The sequence below is a fragment of the Idiotropiscis lumnitzeri genome, chromosome 2, assembly GCF_059441095.1.
Source record: "Idiotropiscis lumnitzeri isolate Australia: NSW breed Sydney's pygmy pipehorse chromosome 2, RoL_Ilum_1.0, whole genome shotgun sequence".
NCBI lineage: Eukaryota > Metazoa > Chordata > Actinopteri > Syngnathiformes > Syngnathidae > Idiotropiscis > Idiotropiscis lumnitzeri.
In genome coordinates this window covers 6,065,529-6,088,933 of record NC_142392.1, presented here as the reverse complement: position 1 = coordinate 6,088,933, position 23,405 = coordinate 6,065,529, and the positions used below count along the sequence as shown (strand labels likewise).

Below are 23,405 nucleotides of genomic sequence, written 5' to 3'. Positions count from 1 at the left end.
ATATGATTGTGATGCAGCCGCAAATAAATCTGACATCCCTGCATAAATAAAGTGTGATTTTAGAATAAAAGGCATTATTTTTATTCTACTTAATTGAGAGGAAAAAAGTTTTTGAAAAAAAAAAAATCTTAAAATCTTGACATGATCTTATAACTTTTTCAAATATGTCTAATTTTTGTTAAGATTCCAACTCAAGAAATAAGACAAGCGTCCCGCTGTACACGAAGCCACGCAGTCAAAAGTGACGAGAAGTGGACCCTGGTAGTGAAAAAAAAAAATAGCTGCCGACACTTCACATACAATAAACTATTTATTTATTTATTTATTTATTCATTTATTTTTAAATCAAGAGAAAATGTTTGCAGAAATGAAAAAAAAAATTGCTCCAAAATATCATAACAGATTATATTAAATTAAAGAAAAAATAATAATAAAATTTCCTCTCACCGGATTGTCCGTCTGATTGATGCCGAGCAGGAAGACGAGCTCGGAAAAGAAGAGCGCCGCCACCAGGTTCCTGTGGATGACGTGCAGGTTGGAGCGCAGTCGGCGCAGCAGGCACAGCAGGATCAGGGTGAGCAGGAGCAAGAACAGCGAGACGGACACGGTGGCGTAGGTGACGATCTTCAGGGGGAGAACGTCGCCGTGCTGTGAGGAGAGCGGACAGAGAGAGACGTCAATGCAAGAGGAGAAAAATTTGCCGGAATTTTCCATTCAATGAAAATGTGACGTCAAAACCTCTCTTTTAGACACGTCCATGAGCACGGCGAAGCTCGTCATGTGGTTACACTGGCAGCTGATGTGGCTGTTGTTCCTCTCAAGCACCTCACAACCTTTGGAGGACCAACCGCCCGTCCCGCCGATCCTAAACAAACGCATCAACACGGCGGTGACGCACAACGTGGAAATGAAACATTACGCGGTTTCTGTGTCCAACGCACGCAATGGAGTGGTTCCAGAAGACGCACACGGGCTTGGTCCTCTCCTCCGTCTCGAGCAGTGAGTACTCCAGCGTGATGGGAGGGTCCAGTACCAATGGGAGAGGGGGACCCTCGCTGTGTACCGCGGCGCTCACGATGGCGGTGTTGATCACCGGACGGTTGGGAACCCTGGAAAGACGACACTTAAGCCAATCGAGTCATTTTATCCATATTAAGCTTATTATGGTTAGCAAAAATTAGCAGAATGAGAAAAAAAAATTTAATTAAAAGGCTAATACTTAAAGACAACAAATATTCTATTGATGTGTATAAAAAAACTAAAACTGATCCTCAAACAAATAAATATTAAATGAAATTAATATTAAACTACATTTGTATTTTATTTCAAAATTCTTTATTTCTAAAGAAAATAAAATTAAAATTAAATTATTGAAAAATTTAAATTAAATTTGAACTAATTGCACATTTAAAAATGAAACACACTTAACAACATTTTTACATAATTGTGTCAGGTCACACCAATCTAAAACTTTGAAAGAAAAAAACATTTTGTCTGATTTGAAATAATTGCAAAAATGTATAGGCTTGTAAAGAGTAATTAAAAGAAAAGAAAATTTTGAAAAAATTATTTAAAAATGTAAATATTTTCTTTTACTATTTGTACATTTGAAAATAAAAAAAACAAAAAAAATTAATGTTTCATGAAATACATAAAATACAAAAAAAATAAAAAATAAAATTGCATAACTCGGATCCACATAATGAGAAAAGATACCAATTCTGTCTACCTCAGACTTCTGCGATCCGGGTCAAATCTTTCCGGAAGCAGCTTCCCCAGCGATTTGTACACTATCACCACGGCAACCGGCAGATGGACAGCAGCCTCAAGATGGCGGCGGCTCCTGTCATACGACGTGCGACCCTCCGCCAGGGGAGTCCCGGTCTGGGCTGCTGGCGCCGTGGTGGGCTCCACTAATTCGGACAAGCACATTGATCAAAAAGCAACGATTGTTGCGTTCATGCAACTATCGATTTTTTTTACCTTTATCTTGCAGTAGCAGGTTGAAGTGAGGAAAGTGTACGGAGGACTCGAGCTCTTCTGGATATTCCTCCTCGATGTCATGAAAGCGGGGGAACGTCGCCTTGTGGGGGTCCGACACGTCCAGGTAGTCCACGGAAAATACTGTCGGAGGCAAAGGCAAAGAAGACGTAAGCATGGACAAAAGACGTCAAAATGTCAAACCGCGTGCGAAATGACTCACTCATGTTGTCTGTGACGATGGTGAAAGGTTTCAGGTAGGTTTTCCTCACGTTCCTCGCAAGAGTGTTCGCATAGTCCTCAAAATTCCGAAGCAGGTGGGCAGTCCCGCCGTCCGTCTTCTGGATTTGCTCCCAGTGCGTTTGAGTGTCCGGGTCGAGTATGGCGCTGGCGGCTCGAATCAAATTCTATTCGACCATTGAATGGTTATTCCAGGGCATCGTGTTTCCGCTGTCTTAAAATAATCGGTTAATTATTCGATATAATAGTCTACCTTGTTGAATTCGGCGTCCCTCGCGGCTGCGAGGTCCAACCCCGCCTGCCGGCTCTCGTACCGCAGCACGTGGCTCAGCAGCTGAGCGGCCGTCTTCACGTCATTGCCATAGTAACTCGTGGCGTCGTCGGTGGCGCCGCGGAGCAAGCGCACGACGCTCTTGGAGCGCTCGGCGTCCATCCTGGAGCTATTTCGACGGAGCTCTTCGTTCTTTGGCCACGAGAAGTTGTTTTGAGAATAACAGCAGGTGAGGACGGAAGTCACTTTGTGGAATTAATTGGATTAATTTTCGCAGCATTCACCAGTTTTGTGAGCTGAGCGAAGGAGGCGGCGGTGCAGTTGAAGAGCTCGGGCGACAACCAGCCTTTCTCGTCACTGCAGTGGCGAATGGCAGTGCCTGAACACGATAATTAATAACCACATTCAATTTCGTGCAAAAAAAAAAAAAAGAGCCGTGATTCATTTTCTATATTTTTTGCAGCTGAAAACACTTGACATGCAAAGTGTCCTTGTTTCCATTCAATGTTGTTACAGACGTTGAAGGTCAGAGAACAAAGTGAGTCTGTCGAGACAACAAAAGGGTTGCCGTGACGACAATACTAAGGCTTTCACAAACAACAGTTCACCATTTTGACTGCCTGGAACATTTTTCCCCACCTGCATTTAAACGACACTCACCGATCGATCCTTTGGGACAGTTCATGGCGGCGGGACGTCCGAACTTGGTCTTGGGCCACCAAATGCCGGCGTCAAACGTTTTGGGGCAGCCTTCGTACACCACTGTGAAAAGGAAGGCTTCAGTCAGTCCCCGCTGCGGCTGCGACGCGAGCACAAAAATGACAGAAGAAACCGCCAAAATTTAAAGTCCCGGCACGTTCTGTGAGGTCAAAACACTGAGCGCCAGTGCCATTCTTCTTCTGTCTTCTATTCTGTATTGTGCGTGCGCTCTCTCACTGCCAAAAGAGCGCAAACGGCAGGCTCGCCTCTTCTGCTTGACTGGCCGGCGACAAAGGCAGAAATTTAGCTCAATTGCAGGAACCAGCAGATGTGAGCGACACCATTTGTCTCTTTTGTTTTGACTCAAACGGGCTGAACACTTTCCCAATATTCCCAGTGGTGTACCTTCGCATCCATTGGGTGTGACTTCAGCGAAGGGGTTGTCACAGCGGTTGCACTGGCGGCCGATGACGCCGCCCTTGCAGGGGCACTGGCCGGTGAGCGGGTCGCAGGTGCGAAACTCGGAGCCGACAGAGAAGCAGTCGCACGGGTGGCACGTGTCGTCTCCTGCCGGACGGTAGTGGTTCTCCTGCAGGAATCGGTTGACGCCGCACAGTTTAGGAATGATTCTCCAAGCTATTAGGTGTGGTTAATTAATCAATAAAACTATTTGGATATATTGTTGATATTTTTTTTTCCAATACCGATTTGAATTCGATTAATCGTCGAGCAATTTGCAGCGACTCGGCCGCCCGTCGTGATCATACCTTGCAGCGACACTCTCCCGTCGTCTTGTTGCAGTCGTTATGAAATCCCCTGCTGGCGTCGCAGCCGCACGGGCCGCACACAGGACTGCCCCACCAACCTTGAGGACACGGCTTCTGCACCCTGGTTCGACACGGGCAAAATCGTCACACGCTTGCAATCACACCACCTTGCATACAGCTGCAGGGCTACGAAATGACCAGCTTGTTAGAAAATCGGATTGCTTATTCTGTTAGATCAGGTGTGGGCAAACTACGGGCCGGGGGCCATATGCGGCCCGTTAAACGTTTCAATCCGGCCCGCCATAGACATATATTTTGTTGGAATGCTTTTGTTCATTTTCATTTGAAATTAAATGGATTTTTTTTTTCTCCGATGAGGTGAGGTGACCAAAACACTCCATCCATCTGCTCCTGCTCTGTCAAATTTTAGAACCCATTGTGGCCCGCCAATCAAAAGGTTTGCTCACCCCTGTGTTAGATGCATCTACAATAAACTTCCTTTCTTGCCAAGTGTGACTCGAGCATTTAAATAGACAAAAAACTGATGCAATCAGCAGTTCTGCACTGCGGCGGCGGTAAAACGGGCAGGCGGAGACTAAACACCCATGGAGGAGCAGCCGAGCATGACCCGGGGGGGGAATCCAACATCCTGTCTTAGACGGGGAAGGGATGCATGACACCTCGCAATTAGCGGCGTCTAATTTTGCCGTCTAATCGTGAAGGCCTTGCGAATCAAACATTTTGTTGACATAAGAAGGTTTGAGGAGGGACTTACTTATTTTCGCAATACTGTCCGTAGTAGTTGTGAGCGCACTCACAAGTGTAGCCATGAGAAGAACTCGGCTTGCGAGCGCAGGTGGAAACGTGCTCGCACGGGTTGAGCTGACAGGCGTCCACGCAGTCTTTTCCGAAATAGCCTTCAAGATAAAGCGGCAATGAGATGGAGCCTTGAGGATCTTTTGATTTTGGGCGGCGTACGTACCGGGGTCGCACACGCACGTATGCGTGGTCCAGTCGTCGCTGCAGTGGCTGTTCTCGGGGCAGATGTTGGCGTCGCACGGATCGGCCAGGTCGCAGCCTTCCTCCACGCGGATCTTCAGGCCACGTGACATGATCACGTTGGCCACGTTGGTGGATGTCTCGCCCATGCGGACGCCCTGACACAGAAAAGCAGAAAATGGCACTATCACAGTCTCACCATCTAGTTATTTATATTTGGACAATTTATTGAATATTTAATTATTAATTATTATTTTATTGATTTTTTTTTTTTTTTTTTGCACACTTTACACTTTTTCAAAATTATTGAGTACAAATGTGGTGGGAACACAGTCGAACAGCCTTGGTGTACATTTTGCTTTTCATTTTGACGTATTTTGGAAAAATCATCACAAAAAACTGGCATATCTGAATTTTTTTTTTAAAGCTGTCCAAGTGAAAAAAAAATCTATTAAAATAAGTAGTTGAATTTTTTGTGTAAAAAAACAACAAAAAAAACAATACTGACCTGTATGCAGCCAACAAATCCTTTCCTGACGTGGTTGCCCTCTCCAGGCAAACCTCCGACATGAAGAGTCTGAAGCTTCAAACCCGGCAGGTCGTTGCCAATCACAACTGACTTCTGCTTAGGAAAACGCCAATCAAAAAAATGCACCGGCAAAATAAAATCACCTCCGATCCAAACGCTACCTTGTACATGCCGTGGTCCAAGGAAACGGCAGCCACATATCGGAGCGCCTTGCCGTCTTTCGCGCTTCTCAACTCCACCAGCAGGTGGTGCCACTCCCCGTCGTTGACCCGAACTTGCGGAAAGCTCAGCGACGCCACCATCTGTTCCATGAGCAGCACCTCCATTCTCACCTGCTGCTCGCTCACCTGCGCGGACAAAAATCATTAATAATAAATAAATAAATGCGGAATTATGCGTTCACCAGTCGCTCACCATGAGGCTGATGGTGGAGGAGGAGCCGGCGTTGGCTTGCATCAAGGTGCCGGCCGGTTGCCGCGTCCGGAACATGAGGCCCATGTACCAGGGGATGGCGATGGTGACGTCCGGCTCGCTCCACGACACCAGCGCCTTGCCGTCAAAGAACTGAGGCGATGGCATCACTGTTGGCGATATCCAAAAAAATAAGCCACACTGCTCCAATTTGAGCGAAACACTCAACACCCGCACTCTAATTACGCTACAAAGAGCGGATCTGTCCCCGTGGGTGGGTCTTACGAGCCTTTTTAGTGCAGAAGATGACATAACGAGCAACCACAGCGCCTCAGGTGACGAGCAGTGCTGCTTTGAGGTGGCAACGCGATACCTGTCGCGGTGAATTTAGTACAACGTGACCTACCGTCGAGGACAGAGCGTCTCAAACCGAGCTGGGGTGCGCAAAAATAATTTGCAATAAATTAGGTGGTATGATTAAAAAAAAAGCTTTATGAAACTGACACCAATATAAACGTCAAAAATAAATATGGTAGCATAGTAGGCCTAAGTGTTCATGAAGGTAACAGTAATAAGAGTCACAAAATTATGCTCATTTAGAAACAGCTCCTAAATATAAGAACATTTTACTATTTGTCGATTAATTTCATTAAATAATCACAACGTATCAAAAATCTGAGTGAAGACGATCCAAATTTGTCAACTTGACCCATTTTTTTTGATGCGCAGTCATCAGTTTCTATACCGATCTGTTGTGACTGCGGCATGAGTCACGCTGAGTCAAAGGAGGCGCTGGCCCCCTAATCCTGACACACACACACACACACACCGACTGTATATAAACACACTTGTGCACACACACATGCAAGCAGAAGCATGCACCTTTGCATTTGCGACACACCTAGAAAGCAAAAACGCTGACATGCAAAGCTTGCCAATCCAACTCGAGGAATATTTTTCGACATGAAGACCTTCCGAACCTTGCTCGCAGTTCCTGCCGCCATACCCAGTGGGGCAGTCGCAGCTGTACGTGTTCCACTTGCTGACACACACTCCGCCATTCAAACACACACTCGGCGTGCAGAAGTTTCTCTTCGCGGGGCACCCTAAAAATGTAACAACCGGCGAGGATGTTAACACCACATGGCATTCATGTAAGGCGCGTTTGAGGTGAAATTCGACAAACCGGCGGTTGTGCCGTTGTTGGCGATGTAGCTCGCCATGTCGACGGCGCTGCTGTCGATGCTCAGGTTCCTCATGCAGCCCACAAAGTCTCGATTTCGCACCGGGAAGTCCTCGGGCAGGTTGGGAACGCCGCCCAGCAACAGCGGTCCGGTCAAGTCCAGCGATCTGATGAGCAATCGTGAGAAATTTTATTTCATTTTTTTTCCCGGGTAAGAAAAAAATATATATTAAAAAATAAATAAAAAATAAAGGCAAGTGAGGTAAAGGTGTAAAGCCTGTCACAAGGCTAAGCTGCTGGCATCACAGCGACAACAGTCAGATCTGGCATTGCGGGTCAAGTAAGGGGGCACGAAGGCTGCTTATAAAACATCAAACGCCGTCGGCTTTGGAGAGATTTAATGTGATACAATAGCGCACAAAGAAAGCCTTAACCCCCTGAATGCGGAGATGTTTGCATGAACAGGGCATTCTCAGGTCAACGGAGACTCAGGCAGGATGTATGGAGTGGGAGGAAATAAGGAAGTACACTTTTCAGGTCTCTATACTTTACATTACTTTTTTAAATTATTTTATTTTATTTTTTATTATTTTTTAAAAAAAAATTGTTTGTTTGTTTGTTTATGTATTTATTTATTATTTCATTATTAACTCATTCACTGTCAGCCAAATTAAAAAAAAAAAAGATTTTGGACTTCTATAGCCGTCATTGGCAGTGAATGAGTTAATTATGGATGACTATTTTTTTATTATTATTACAAAAAAGAAAGATTAATTTAACAATCTTTTTTTTTTGTTAGCCATTTACAAGGCTAGCAAAGCTAGCTAATGCTACAAAGCTTTTTTTTTTTCTTTCTATAATGTGTCCAGATTTCGTCCCCAATTGAGACGTGATTAAAATGTGTGTTATGCTTTTTTTTTTTTTTTTTAAATTTTACTTCTTCTGTCCGGTCTGCGTTCCCTGGGCGGCGCACGAGTAGTTCCCAATCTGCTTCCCGAAGCGGATCGCCATGGAGATGTCGCAGTCGTCCACGGCCACCACAGCCACTTTCTCCCCGGAGGGTCCGTGGGGGATCCCCAGGCGCCCGATGTTTGGCTGGAATAAAAAAGGATTTTTCTTTTTGGACTGAAAATTAAGTGGAAAAAAATGATCATCAGGTGTGACTGCGGGAAAATTATCCAACATGGCTTAAGGATTTAGTTTTTTTTTTTTTTTTTTTTTTTGGGAGGGTGGGAGGAGTACTTGCACAACGCAAACACGACTCTTCGCTGACTTCACCCGCCTCAGAATCTGAAATACGCTGGCTTCTCATTGGCTTAGGATGGGACAAAAAAGGCCCATTGTTGCGAACTCACACCAACAAGTTCCAAACGAGGCTAATACCTCCACCGGGACTCGGCTAATGTGGATCAGCTTAGAAAATCAGCCTACCAATCCCTTTATTTTTATTTTTTTTAATGATATCAAATATGAGAAGTTCAGGAACAAAACCGGGCTAGGGAGCAGAGTTTAATGCCACAATGTTTCCACTCATTAACGTGCATAACCAGGATTTGCCAATGTGCTAAAAAAAAAAAAAAGAAAATTACAGTAGCTGCATTCTGACTGTTTATTCGAGAGGTGGCGCTAAAAAGACCAAAAAAAAAAAGGCTGTGTTTTCTACCTAAATGGGATTAGAGTAATGAGATACAGGCGGGGCAGTAAACAAAGAAGGAGAGGAAAAAAAAGGACAAATATAGAAAAGGGCAGAAGACAAAAGTTTCCAACTCTCCGTGGTGTTATTTTTTTTCCCCATAGAAATTTTCACACCGGGAGCCAACAAACCAGTCGTAAATAAGACAAATGAGAGGGAAAGTGCGGTGAAGTCAAGAAAAAAAAAAAAAAAAAAAAGCAGAGCAGTTTGACCACCTGCAGAGGAACATGTCATGACAGCGATTAAGATCTCTGCACCCCGTGTGAGCTCGATCAAGCAAGAAGCAGATGAGATGAAGATGAGAAGAAAAAGCGGAAGGAGGGAGGGAAGGAAGGAAGGAAGGAAAAACAGTGAGGGAGGGCCAAACTGACAGATGGTTTGCAAAAAAGAGTGCGGAAAAAAAAAAAAAAAGGTTTAAATCCTTAATTATAAAATTACATTATAAAATCACACTTTAATTTAATTTGTGATTATTTTTCTCAAGGTATTTTTATTTAACAAGCACAATCAATAAATTAATCTGAATATTAATTATTATGAAAGACTGGTTACTACAATAACACAAGATAGGTTTTTTTTTTTTTTTTTTTTTTAAGGTGGTACTTGGTGTAAAACATGAGAAACACTGCTCAACAAAGTTATACAGTTTCACCCCCCCTTAATAATATGCACTTGGCCCTCACTCCCCCCCTCCCCATGAGACTCTCCTATTTACCCTGCAGCCAAATGCGGGCGGTTGAAGATTCCCTCTCTCTAAGGTGTCATCTCCAGGGGCGATAGGCTTGCCGCAACTATGGCGACGCACTTGATCCCCGCAGCCCGCCACAAAAGACCAGCGGGGGCAGGAGAGGGCGCGGGGGGGTGTGCGTGGGGGGGGCGGGGGGACGCTACACACCGAAATGACATCACAGCATGCTGCGGCCAAACCTCAGCTACAAGCGCACGCACATACTATTTAACACCTCTATCATCATCAGCTTCCTGTCAACATGATGACTTTGCCAAGTCACCCGAGGCCAGGTTTCATTAAAAAAAAAAAAAAAGGCAACAACAGATTAGGTTACATGCAAAAAACTTTTCCACGGTCTTGTCAAAGAACCATCAAAATGAAGGACCAACAAGCTGGGAAGGTGTGATGGAGGGAAAACTCCTGGAGAAGGATGTGTGTGTGTTTGTTTAGTGAGCGTGTGTGTTTGCGTGCGAGGAAGGAAGCGAGCGGGCCGCGCAGCAGACGACCACCCGCTCCTGTCTGATGATAAAGGAAGACGGGGCGCACAGTCTTTTATTTGATTTGGGCCGGCCGAAGGAAATGCCATTGTTTGGTGGACACTTGGAACGCTACACTTGGAACGCTACACTTGGAACGCTACACTTGGAACGCTACCACAGTTTTAAGCCTTGTGGACGTGTGCACGTTTTCCAAGTCAAATTCAAACACGTTGAGAAGTCATCGCCGTCGTGTTTTCTTAAGCCACTTTGTCTTTTTTGCCGTCTTCACACACAGGTTAGCGTGTCAGACCTTTAGGAACAGACTCATGTCCGCATTACCTCACCTGCCCCGCGGCTGTGTAAACCTAGAAGTGTGAATTATTCACACGCACAAAGGGCTACGATGACCAACGTTCAAGACTATACGTTACCGCTGTAGCCCTCGGTTGCTCGCGCTTCTATCCGTCGGCATAACAGATGGATGGCGTGCTATTGTCGGCTGGAAGCTTTTAAAGCGGCAAAAGAAATGTTGGGATGGCGCAAAAAACAGAGGTGAAGGTAACTTGATCCTCTAACGGGACGGCAAACTGTGTCCAATGACAGGCAAAGTTTGATTTGTAAGGTCCTCGAGCATTTTTGACAAGCAGACTTAACAAGTCAAGTATGAGAAAAATGTGGATGAGATTATTTGTACGACTCTATTATTGACATTATTATATTCCAGAGGGTGATAAAATACACTTTCCTATCTGAAATATTACAAACGATAATGTAAAAAACTGAGCTAAAAACAACAATTATCAGAACATGTTCGGAATAATGTTCATTTTTTTACAAATAGAGCGCTTAGCTAATTGAAGCTAGCCAGCGAATCGAAGATGCATTAATTAACTAATAAAACGTTTTATCCTATGGCATGTACCTGAAAAATAAATTGTCAAGTCACAATTCAACTTTGACAGAAAAATAATGATTAGCTGAATGTGTAAAGAGCAAAAATAGTACGTTTATCTAACTTAAGCTAGCAGGCTAACATCAGAATGCTCTTTTTTTTAACATGAGAAAATAAGATCCATGGCATGTTACTTCAAAAAAAAAAAAGTCAGGTATCAATTACATTGTGACATTAGCTATGAGAACAAGGAAAGTAAAATGTTTTATTCTTTTAATACACATTTTTTATTGAGCTAACATCAGCTAGCAAACGCAAACATCATAGAAGGCACTTCCAACTTCTTAACTGCATTTGAAATTTAGTTGGGCAAGCGACAACACCGATTCAAATTCATTTTATTTTTGAGATAGGCTATCTTAAAAGTTGTAAGGCACTCTAAATTGCAAGATAATGCCAGTATGGATTGTCTCAATCTCTGTTTATGTTTGACTGCCATAAAAGTGGCCTTGATAGGCCTCGCGTGAAAGATGGTAATAAAAAAGAGTCACTACCAGGTGAAACATCGACATGACAGAGAAGTAGCATTTCAGGAAAAGTCCACAATTTCCAAACCAGAAAAACGACAAAACGACAATAGCCACAACATCCTCTACGACAAGCGAGTCACCAGGAGGGGGGGGGGGTAGCACCAGTGGGGACGAAGCAAGAGGTCAATGGTTACCTCCTTCTGCGTAAGCTCCAGCCAGGCAGTATAGAGCGGGAGCCGCACAAGCCCGCTGGAGTCCACCAGACTCCCCCCGTCCTGGGGCAAGAGAGAGACACCACATTAGATCGACCTGGGCGTTCATCTCTGATGACTCGCCTTCAAAAGGAAAAACGACGACGTAATCTCGCTAAAAAGCCTCATTCCCGCCTGACGTCGTCATCTCTCTAAACATACACACGTCGCCTATTTATAGTTTTTATACAGCTTATAAAAGTGCTAGCGTGTCACTGGGATGCGGTCAAACCACCAAATAAGGAATATTCTTGTCCTTGTGGTCAGTGCAGTTACCAAGGCAACCTAAACTCTTCAACGCGACCACACTCCACAAGGCCGACTTGCAATAAAGCGCATGCCAATGGCGTCCAGCTTTATCTTAAGCATTTTGCGCTATACTGTGAAGTCAGTTCACATGTACAGTATGCGTTGAATAATGACATGCCTGCCTGAAGCGACACGCAAGTGAGAGCGAGAGGCCGGCGAACTGCAGAAGCAGAAACTTCTGGCTACTTTGCTGATAAGACTCGTCCTGTCTGGGAATGTTACCGTATATCAGGGGTGGGCAATTTTTTTTTGATTGGCGGGCCAAAATTTGACAGAGGGGGCGGACCAGGAGGACATGGATGGAGTGTTTTGGTAACCTCACCTCATCTGAGAAAAAATTTTTTAATTTTAAATGAAACTGAACAAAAGAATTACAACAATAAAAAAAAAAAAAAACAATACTTAGAAATTAAAAATTAACAAGGTTTATACATATACTTTTTTTCAAATTTGGCGGGCCGGATTAAAATGTTGAACGGGCCGCATGTGGCCCCCGGACCATAGTTTGCCCACCACTGCTGTGTATATGTATGTTGAGCTGCTTTGGACACGCCGGTTCTCCAACCGCCTCTGATGGCAACAACAATGGCAGCAAAATGCTCGCCCGTTTCCATGGCAACCGCTCCTCTCCTAAACCTTTGACCTATTGTTATTTTTTTTATTTTTTTTTTTTTGGAGCCGCGGCACCCCGGGTCTTGTGAAGAGCGCCTCTAATAAAATAGAAAAAAAAAAAAAAAACGGGGCGGGGGGGGGGGCGTAATAGTTGTCTGCGAACCCCCCTGCGCAATCTTTAACCGTCTCATCATCTGACCCACTAAATCACCTTCTATGCGTGCGTGCATTGTGTGTCCATATAGAGGTCGTTAACACATGAGTGGGCTCGTGTGACAATAACAAGCCTCTATTCAGACCTCGTGAGTACTTTTGAGATATCCATAATTATGACAGTGTGTGAGTGTAAATTAATTTCGACATACAGTGCGTCCGATCACACATTCAGGCATATGGATCGCTTTTTAATTTTTTTTTATCATGTTTATAAATATATTTTGGTCATTAAAATCCACATTTTAATGTAACTTCTTATTTGCTTATTTTTATGTAGTTTTGAAGATGCATCCATCTCAATTTATGTGCATTTAGAGGCCTTTAAAAAACAAAAAAAAAAAAAAAAAAAGGATCTTTGACGTCTTTAGCCGTCAATGGCAGTGAATGAGTTAAAAGCTCCCAGCAGGATAACATCTGATCAAAGTCAGCGTTATCATGCGTCTGGATGACATCAGATCTTTACAAGTCTCAAGATAATCTAAAAATATGCGTCGCTTGTGAGCTGGATACATTTACACCAAGCCCTCCAGGAAGTGATGCGAGGCTTTCAATTACGGGGTTGCTTGTGATCATTCAACACATGAAGGAAGAACGACGGCCATGCGTCAATGGCGGTCGGCCTCTGGCTAATGTAACGATATGCGTCAGGGAGGACAATGCGGCAAAGAGAGAGAGCTAAAGTCACCCTGCAGCGAACACGGACCGCCATGTTCGCCAAGTGACGAATGCTTGCCTGTCAAGACCAGTGAAAGCTGAAAGCGACGTTCGGACTCGACACAAAGCACCTGCGAAATGTGAAACCACCCTCCAAAAAGTTGACAGAGCGCACAAAAATACTTTTTTTGGAAACCACGCCCCCACGTAACTCGCCATCAAGTATTCACTGCGACGAACTGGGAAAAACAGATGCCATGTGGCTGGAGCAACAATGAGGCACTCTAAAGCAGCCATATCGGGGCAAAATCAGCGCCCGCTTGCTGACTTTCACACAGACAAAAATTCATAATAAAATAACAATAAAAATATTGCTTTGCCTTTTTTCCGTGCACTCACGGCCAACAACGAGGCACTCGGGGGGGGGGAAACTCACAATTTGCATTGTGAAGGTTTTGAGCTACAGAGACCGGAAGAGTGACAGAAAGACATCAATGTGGAGGATGTTTGTGGAGTTAAAATTATTATTATTAAAAAAAAATTTAAAAAAAATTTAATAATTTAAAAAATCACCTGATGAGGATTTTGACGATGGTCAATTTAAGTTAAACCTCACGAGAAATTTTAGCCAATCACATGTTTTTGTGAGTCGTCTATATTGAACTCCAAGTTACCTCTCCTTCTCCGAGGTGAGCAGGATTATCTTTAAAAACACATTAGAACAACAGCTGCGGGCGCTGGAAGTTTGTTCGGAAAATTAAAACCTGACGTGACTTGAAGGAGAAGCTCCCCGGATATATTGTTACACCTCAAAGTGGATACATGAGACACGTTTGGATATAATCACTGGGGATGGCGCTTCATTATTAAAAAGAAAAAAAAAAAAAAAAGGGCAAGACGACCACCGTGGGAAGAAATTCGAAATAAAATCCTCATCGCTATTTGGATGGCTCACCTTGTTGTAGTAATGGAGCTGCACGGAATGCCACTGGCCATCGCTGACGCCGCCCGGGACGAAGGGGGACACGGTCGTCTTGGTCTCGCCTGGACGTCGAAACAAATAAAAAGGCAATTTAAATTTTAAATACGAACTCGAAAGGCGGCATTCGTCTGCGCCGTCAAGTGTCTCGACTTGAGCGTTGCGCATTGCACAAAGACTCCGACGTTACTGATAAATGACTTTGTTTGTCAAAGGCAGGAGCGACCCCGGGCAAGAATCGACAACACTGACAGGTGTTATTTTGTGTCTGTGTTTTGTCGAGCTTTAATAGCAAAATTAAAAAAAAAAAATACAATTCCCCCCCCCGGCGTCATCAGGATAAATGTTTAAGGTTTGGAGGTGCGTTCAGGAACTTAAGGAAATTGGCCTCACCTCCGGAGAAGGTGAGTTGAATCTGCTCGTCGATGATTTCCAAAGCGATGAAGTCGTGTTTTTCATTGAATCGACCGTTGTAGAGGAGCAGGGCATTTCGTTCTCTTGTTGCAAACCTGGCAACACAAAACACAACACTTGTTAGATTTGATTTTATTTTTTTTGTTTAATTGTTTGGAATATTTTTTGTCTAAGTGCATCATCATGATGAAGTGGCTCTTGAAGAAAAGTCATTAAGTAAGAGAAAGCAGGAAATGTGTCGCGTACGGGCTTTAGACAGGAAAGTATGCCCCCCACCCCCATTCTTCAGTCGATGATGTGCGCCCAAACCTGGCGGCGAGTGAGCAAAGTTCACGTGCAAGCCGATTGGGAATGCAAGGTGAGGGCAGAGGAGTCAAGCGGCAGATGCCAGCGAGCCAGGAAGTCGGCCGGGCTGTAGCCAGACGCTGATAAGGGAAACCCATCACAAAGACTTTCCTGTTTTGAGGGCAGCGCAAACTTTTTTTTTTTTTCCTCGCCGTCGTACGACTGATCGACTCCCGTCATTATTGCTCGAACTTTCCTACCTTTGTGCAGGAAGCAAAACAAGCACGAATGTTCTGCTATGATATCAGCTGAATATGACTGTTATCGCTAATGGGGCACGTTTTTGGGGTTGCCTTCATAAGGGTCAGGGTTTAAAAAAAAAAGTCAAATAAACGAACAAAAAAAAAAGATCCAGAACAAGCGCAGCAAATGTAAACGAGATCGGATGAGAGTTGGTCGAGATTTCAGCATTAAAATGTGTCCAATGTGGTTTTCCGTGTACAAACTAGTTCAGATTGGGTTTACAGTTGTCCATACTGTACATGTATCAAAAGTATCAAAACAAGTTAATCTGGATCAGCGCCAGATAAAATCAATTCAGTGCCACTTTACAGATTCTGATAATTCATCAGATATCTAAATGTTAAATGTGGTTTACCCACATTGAATTTAATTGGTGCACAATCTGAATCAGATCCAAATTGAATTTGGTTTTAAATTGATTTCTCGACTTTTAATTGAAATATAATAGAGATGAGCATTTAAATATATGAAATGTGGCTCCCCAACATTAGATTTAATGGCTGCAAAATCTGGATCGAATCCAGATTAAACAGGTTCACATTGCATTTCCTGATCCCTTGATATAGATGACAGATATGGGTCTCTAAACTTCTTAAAAGTGGTCTGTCGCATCAAATGTAATTGGAGCACAATGTGGATCAGATCCAGATTAAATTTGGTTTTAAATTAACGTTTCTCGACTTTTAATTGAAATACAATAGAGATGAGCATCTAAAAATATGAAATGTGGCTTCCCCACATTAGATTTAATATTTGCAAAATCTGGATCGAATCCAGATTAAAGAGGTTCACACATAATCGGGGCACAAAGTGGATCAGATCCAGATTGAACTCAGTTTTACATTAGTGTTAATTAATGTATTCTTTGAAGTTAAATAACAAGACCGGGCAAAGGCAAGCAAGGGAGTGAACAAAAGGAGGAACGACTCACATGAGCGAGACGGTAAAGTGGAACCTTTGCCGCAGCCCCCTGAAGGTGACGAAGGACTGTCCGGGGAAGCTGCGCGTAGTCATCTCGCAGTAAGGCTTCTCGTACTCGCCGGCCAGACACCGGCACATAAAACCGCCGGCAAGTCTGTTCACGCATTCGCCGCCGTTCTTGCACACGCCTGGGACGCAGCTATCCGACGAGGTGTTCACCTCACAGTTTTCACCTAGGAAATAGAAAAGAGAGAATTTAGCAGAGACCATCTTGTCATGTACGGTACGTCCGCAAGATGTTCTCTGAAGCTTTGGTTGAACAGAGGGCCCAAAGTCCAGGAGCTAAATCATGTTTGGGCTTATCTAAGGACGAGCGAAACAAAGAGGGCTAAGCGATGGAGGAGGAAGAGCTGAGTGATGAAGACGATATACAGGAGGAGACCTTAAAAATTCCTCAGGTAAATCCGAGGATATGTAAATCCTTATGACAATAACAGCGGACCACTTAAGCTCGTCCACGTATCACTTGGAGGTGGAATTTATGGGACAAACCTCTGAAAGTATCTTTTGTACTTTTGTTGCGTGAGCGGATTTGGCTTCTGCCAAAAAATTTGAAAATCTAATTCGACAACAATGATGCCAATGTATATTTCATCAATGGAAAAAAAAAATTAAAAAATAAAAACTGCATACATGGCAATTTGTATTAGATTTAAACAACAAACAGATAAATCGACAGTCTTCAAATCGGATTGTTTAATATGAATTTAATTTGTTATAAATTATTTATTATTATTTTATTTTTTATTTATCGACATTTATTTTATTATTTTATTCATATATTATTGATTTTTTTTATTAATTATTTTATTAGCATTTTATATATTATTATGTATGATTAAATTATTATTATTTATTTACCAATATTGAAACAGTCATAAATGACTGATATGACTTGACTATTGTTGTTGTAGATCCAAATGAATGTATCATAAATACTCTCAATCACAGAAATTCCATTACTCATGAGCAACATTTCTCTGACTGACTGTGCAGACTGCCCAAACACGATCAGGACGCCAAACCTCGCCACACCAACCTGGAACCAGGAAATGGCCCTTCTCTCTGCGGCATAATCCCATTTTGCGTAGGGTGAATTATAAGGATCTGTTTCCCTGTAATGCGGAAACCCAAGGACAACGCTGTCATCGGCCCAATTATACGACAGTGATGGGTCCAAGTGTTGAACTGTGACCTCCAAAAGGGAACCGGCTCTCGATTTTTGCTACGCAAAACATGCTTGGGGGAAGAGAGGAGGCAGGCAAAAACGGATCAGTGAGCGACCGAGACAGGTATAATGGGATAATGAGATCAGATAAGATGGAGGAAGAGAAGGGAGGACAGGCCGATGAAGGCTGTCTCGCTTGGGCCTATTAGAGAGAGACACGGGAGAAGAGCCTGTCGGGTATCAGGTAAACACGGGGCAAATATTCCAAAAGAGGCTCTCACCGGTGAAGTCTTCCAGGCACTCGCAGGTGTAGCCGCCTTCACGGCTGCGACAGCGTCCGTTGTTTTTGCACGGCCCCGAGTAGCAAAGGTCAATCTCCGTCTCGCAGTAGTCGCCGGCGAAGCCGACGGGGCAGCGACAACGCAGCCCGTTGATGGGATGTATGGGGCGGAACAGAACCGTGTTGGACGCGATGAAGGGGGGCGAGCTGTCGAACTTGAGCACCGAAACGCACTTCATGTAATTCTCGCAGGGCTCCCGCAGGCAAATGTTGTCGTCGAACGGCAAAACCTGCAAAGACAAATTTGGAAATAAGTTAATTTTAGAGTAGATTTTCCTGACTCGTCCCAGAGACGGGAAAGTTTAGCACCCGGTATAAAGGCGCGTATTTTATAGAAGTTATGAAAGAAGAACAGGTCAATATTTATAATGGTGCTTTTGATTTATTCAGCCACATTGGCACCCTCAATATACAAGTCGAATTATTATCATTATTATTATAAAGGCCCAGCATTCTTTTGAGGTGATGCAGATTTTTGGCAAAAAAAAAAAAAAAAAAAAGACTTTACCGATTAATCATCCGATTCATATAATTTTTTTTTTCACCCAATGCATTTCAATAGGCAAGTCAATTTGCATGGGATGCACAATAAAATTAAGCAAAATATATAAATACAATGAAACACAACTTAACGACAATTTAATTAAGGCTATAAGGATTTAAATTTTTTTTTTTTTTTTTTTTATATTGCGATTTACGTTTTTTGATTGTTTTATTTATTTATTTATTTTTAAATCGTGACTTAAGGTTGTGTATAATTTTCCCAAATTTCCCACCCATCCATGGCGTTACCTCCTGCGATGATATGAGCCTGAGCAGAGTCCTGTTCAGGTAGATCTGCTCCTGCAGTTCTTCCGAAGGAAAAAAGGTGCCCTTGCCGGGCCCTCCCCCGGGCTGCATGGCCGAGAAGGTGACATTGAGGATGGAGCCCTGCACGTCCGTGTCGTTCTGGATGTTGAAGACGAAGACGGCGTCGCGCCGGGTGGACAGCACGGCCGCCACGCCGTCCACGAAGAGGCCGAGCAGGGGCGACAGGAAGCGCTCCTGGGACATGTTCTCCAGGCGCACCGTGATGCTGTTGGTGAGCATGTCGTCGGTGATGATGGTGACGCGGAGTGTGCAGCGAGCTGAGGTGGTGTGGATACCATCTGGGGAAAAAAAAATAATAATTAAGCTCAGCAAAATGGATTTCTTGATTTTTCGCACTGAAGAAATGAGGTGTCACGACAATACGCAAAACAAACACACCTGTGTCATTCATGTCCAGGTGCGTGTATTCCCTTACAACTATCACGTTACACACACCATTTGTGTGATCCTCTCCTGTTTTCTCGATGGAACAATACTTTCCAAATCAGCTTTCTGTACTCGCTATGTTCTGTCATTTGATCCCGTGAGCGTTATGTTGAGGGTTCCCAAAAGGCAGCACAAGTGACATAAAAGTGACAACAGGTGGTGGCGAAGGCGGCCTGAAAAGGATCATACTGATGACGGAGCGCAATAAGAGGGCGACTGAGGTTATGTCCACACGTATGCACTCTGGATTAAACCTTTGTTGATGAGAAGCAAAAAAATGCCGTCAACGCGGGAATATATTTAGAAGCTGTCGAGTGCATGCCGGAGCAACAGGTGGCGCTGTGATCGGAGCAGTTCACAGTTTGGTCACAGATGTCAAGTAAAAAAATTCAACAGTTTAAAAAAAATATAAAATAAAAAATGAAAAAAAAAAATAAAACAAAATAAAATTAAAAAAAAGCCTTATTTTAGCATAAAGTAGTTTAAGTTGGGAAAATATTGAAAAATTAATTTATTGACATTAATTCACAGTGGGGACAAGTTAGACAGTTAAGTGCACTGAAAATGATAATAACCGCTTAATATTTGTTTGTTTTTGCATTTGATTATGCAACCCCAACATGACTTTTTTATATATTTTTTTAATACATAAAAATAATCCTTCATTTAATCAGACTGATTAACCGGCAACCGAAGAACGCAACAACACATTAAAAATAATTACGTTTAAGTGTTAAGTCAATGGTTCTTCTGTCATCCCCAACCTGTGCTATTTATAGCGCTCACCAGCTGCTAACACGGCATAACACACACATGCAGAAAGGATGGGCGGCACCGTGGAACTCACGGGTGTGTCCACTGCAAACGCTATGGAAAAAAAAAAAAAAAACTTTTGAATTCTTCCGGAAATATAGTCCAGTTTCTAATGATTCAAAAATAAGGGGGAGGGATCCCACAAATGAGATGAGAAAAACCTCTCAATAAAATGCAATGACCACACACAGGCAAACACACACAAACGTTGACTGCAATCGGCCCACGAGGACGCACATTTCTGGCGCAGCTGTCTAAGTGCACACACACACACACACACACTCGGCGTGTGCACCCCCACATTTTCTATACATAATGCATTCCCTGAATGTTTGACTGTCTTCCACACATTAATCTTAAAAGCGTTCAACAATCTGCGGTGCAAAATCAACAATAGTGTTTGTTCAGATAGCGAACGGGATGACCTGGAAAGCAACAAAAAATTAAACACACAAGAGAGGCCTCATCATTCTAAAATCAGGAAGCTTTTAACGTCAATGCATCATGGAAGCGGGAAAAGAAAATAATAAAAAAATGAATAAATCACTTTTACGGTCCAGTTAAATGTTTTCCAGCAACTAAGCAACAGGAACTTCCTGTTTCAGGTGTTTGAAACGCCCCGAAGCCCCTCGCTTCCATTGGAAACATTTCAATCAAAACAAAAAGTGAATCACAGGCAGGATCGTCGCTATTGGATACGAGGGACCAATCAGGAAGCTTGCACAGCATTAACTGATGAAAAAAAAAAATTTCTTGTCGCGAACTAGTCACACTTGACTTAAATCATCACTTGAATTTTCCCTTCAAAATGGGGATTAAAATTTTTTTTTAACTAGCGTCCCATTTTCTGGGAATAAAATGTTTAACTAATGCGCTTGTCAATGTTGTGCTAGTTACACTTGACCGAATTAATCTCTTCATTTGAGTTTCTCCTTTGAAATAAGGATTATGAGTGGTATTTAAAAAAAATGAATGCTTCTCCATTGTGGGACTAATTAAGGTTATATTATTTTAGAATATCCCGCAACAACGTAGCCGCACGCCAAAGGTAAATGCGCCAGACGAGAGAATGTAAAATGAAATGGTCATAAAGAGCAAGTGGGAGGCCGGCCGTGTCTGCGTATTTGAGTGGAAGAATTATGTCTGCATGTGTGACCATATATCAGCATGCCTACACACACAGCTGTTACAGTCCAATTTCCCCTTCAACACCTGCAAGTCTTCAGGGGGGGGGGGGGGTGCAAAAGTCTTTAGTCTCTACTCTCCAATGTTGTGCGCCACACTAAAGGATCCGTTCACTATGAGGTGTGATGGCGCTGAGTCGGGATCAGGAGAACCGGTGGCAAACGTGCAGTAACTAGAGTCAAGTGTGTAGGATTGGAAGATGGAAAATTTCCTCAAGGAATGGCGCTTAGAGAAGCAATCACTGCTTTAAGATAAAGAACAACGTTGACGTGTCATGATTATGGGCTTTAAAAGTTGTTCAAATGGGATTTTAATTTTGTACTTGGTGCGAGATCCTTTTGGTGCTTGGTTTGGGTGAAGAACAAGAACATGTGTTTTCAAGATTATGCATTTACAAATTTTTATTCATTTAGGCTCAACAACCCACTTCGGCGGCAGTCATGTGACATAACTCTGACCTCCTCTCAATTAACGCCCAACCACCTTGAAGTAGCGAGGACTCAAACCCTAACCCTTAACCTTTTCACTTGACGCGCGCTCGAATTCGGCGCCCCGTTGCTTCCGCGATATCGACTCCCAGCTGAATGGCCCCTCACAAGTCGTAGACAAGCGCTCTCGGTTAGCCGCACTTAAAAGCCGAGCGCTCGGGAGCAAGAAGGCCCACATCCGACCTGGCTAGAATATCCACATTAGCAGAATGACGGCACTGTTCCAACACCGACCAACGAGCAGAGTACAAAAAATCCTCACCGTCCGAAGTGGAACAATTGCAAAGTATCAAGCGGCATTCAATCAAATCTCTTACAACTTCCACTTAGCAGATCTACTTGGACGTCTTTCTTCACTTCTCTTCAGACTAATCACATTAACCCCGCCTTTGCTTCCTATTATTAAAGGTTCAAAGGCTGCAGCTCGCAGGTGTCGTCTCGCTCTGTTCTTACCTCTTGATATGACAGAAAAAAAAAATGTCAACCAGGCAGAGATTTATAGTTTTTTTTAACACACTGATAGTCATTTGTTATCCACAAGACATTTTCATTGCTTTATCGTAAAAAGTAGAGAAATTGTCTTTTAGGATAATTAGTTAGCTATTTGTGTGTAAGCCGTTTATGTATGTATTAATAAATCTAATATTGTTTATAGTACTGTAATAGATAATAAATTATTGTTTCTGTTTGAAAAATCTAATCACATGTTGAATTTTAGTGTACATTTTTCTCTTTTTTTTAACATTGTCCTTTTTTTGTGTAATTTAGAGCACACTTTTAGTCACGTGTGAAAAAAGGCACAGTCCACAGTACTATACTATAAAGAAATAACTAAAAAACTGAAAATCCATTTTTAATTACCACTGTAAGATGAAAAAAATTCCCATTAATATATATATATATATATATATATATAGATATATATTAATGGGAATTATTTATATATATATCCAAAATATTAAGTAAAAACATTTTGTATTTTATATTTATGTTTTAATTCATATTTTGATTTTTTACAACATTTTTATTTATTTATTTTTTTTCTACATATTATTTTCCATTTTAGAGATGCAACAAAATTTGGTTTTGGGCTTTTTTTTTATTTCCAAGCATGCTAAACGCAAACTACTGTGTTAAATACATTTAAGTATTCTTATTACATTAATTAAAACCAATGCATAATTGCTTGTTTTAAGTAGACTAAAAAAATATTTAAAAAATGTGTTGAATTAAATGTTTTCATTTAATCTAAATTTATTTTACGTTTTAGTTTTTTTTTAATAACCTAAACGTGTTCAGCCACTTTGTATTCGTACGTGTGGTCAACTGAAGAGGATCATGAGCTCGTTTCATTCAAAACTACTCTCCCCCCCCCCCTTCAACCCCAGGGAAGAGTCAAATGCCGCCTCCTGCCCGAAGGCGCTTTGTTGGACGGAGCCAATGGCGTGCCGCTTGGTAACCAGGCACCCTATTTATCAGTAGACCAGGCACCAACAATAACGTGTAACGCAGATACCGTCGCTTTGAGAGCAGAAGAAGGCATAGAGGGCTGGAGAGGAAGGGTGGGAGGTAGAAAACCCAAAAAGAACAAAAGAAAACCAAAGAATGATTATATTATGATGGTCAAATTTGACTCTGGCACATTTTGAGCAAAGGAAGGCGGAAAACTCCGGCAGGCCGCGGGAGACTCGATCTGGTGTCAGTGAAA

At 42.7% G+C, this 23,405-nt stretch overlaps 1 protein-coding gene across 6 annotated transcripts in view; it reads right to left on the bottom strand.

Moving 5' to 3' along the window:
* celsr1a (cadherin EGF LAG seven-pass G-type receptor 1a) overlaps positions 1-23,405 on the bottom strand; it is a 41,714-nt gene that overhangs the window by 6,444 nt on the left and 11,865 nt on the right. For 4 of the 6 annotated variants that reach the window (XM_088288431.1, XM_088288432.1, XM_088288433.1 and 1 more), the window contains exons 2-26: positions 18,708-19,063; positions 17,857-18,145; positions 16,358-16,580; positions 14,818-14,933; positions 14,401-14,489; positions 11,598-11,678; positions 8,017-8,174; positions 7,083-7,246; positions 6,877-7,002; positions 5,900-6,066; positions 5,647-5,832; positions 5,465-5,578; positions 4,940-5,114; positions 4,733-4,874; positions 3,958-4,078; positions 3,596-3,779; positions 3,152-3,253; positions 2,776-2,870; positions 2,474-2,683; positions 2,204-2,387; positions 1,984-2,124; positions 1,730-1,913; positions 942-1,109; positions 739-865; positions 448-648 (exon numbers count right to left, since the gene is read on the bottom strand). In XM_088288431.1, coding sequence (XP_088144557.1) covers positions 448-648; positions 739-865; positions 942-1,109; positions 1,730-1,913; positions 1,984-2,124; positions 2,204-2,387; positions 2,474-2,683; positions 2,776-2,870; positions 3,152-3,253; positions 3,596-3,779; positions 3,958-4,078; positions 4,733-4,874; positions 4,940-5,114; positions 5,465-5,578; positions 5,647-5,832; positions 5,900-6,066; positions 6,877-7,002; positions 7,083-7,246; positions 8,017-8,174; positions 11,598-11,678; positions 14,401-14,489; positions 14,818-14,933; positions 16,358-16,580; positions 17,857-18,145; positions 18,708-19,063 — 4,103 coding nt within the window. The remainder of the gene's footprint in view (positions 1-447; positions 649-738; positions 866-941; positions 1,110-1,729; positions 1,914-1,983; positions 2,125-2,203; positions 2,388-2,473; positions 2,684-2,775; positions 2,871-3,151; positions 3,254-3,595; positions 3,780-3,957; positions 4,079-4,732; positions 4,875-4,939; positions 5,115-5,464; positions 5,579-5,646; positions 5,833-5,899; positions 6,067-6,876; positions 7,003-7,082; positions 7,247-8,016; positions 8,175-11,597; positions 11,679-14,400; positions 14,490-14,817; positions 14,934-16,357; positions 16,581-17,856; positions 18,146-18,707; positions 19,064-23,405) is intronic. The other 2 variants (XM_088288435.1, XM_088288436.1) reach the window with 1 other exon arrangement.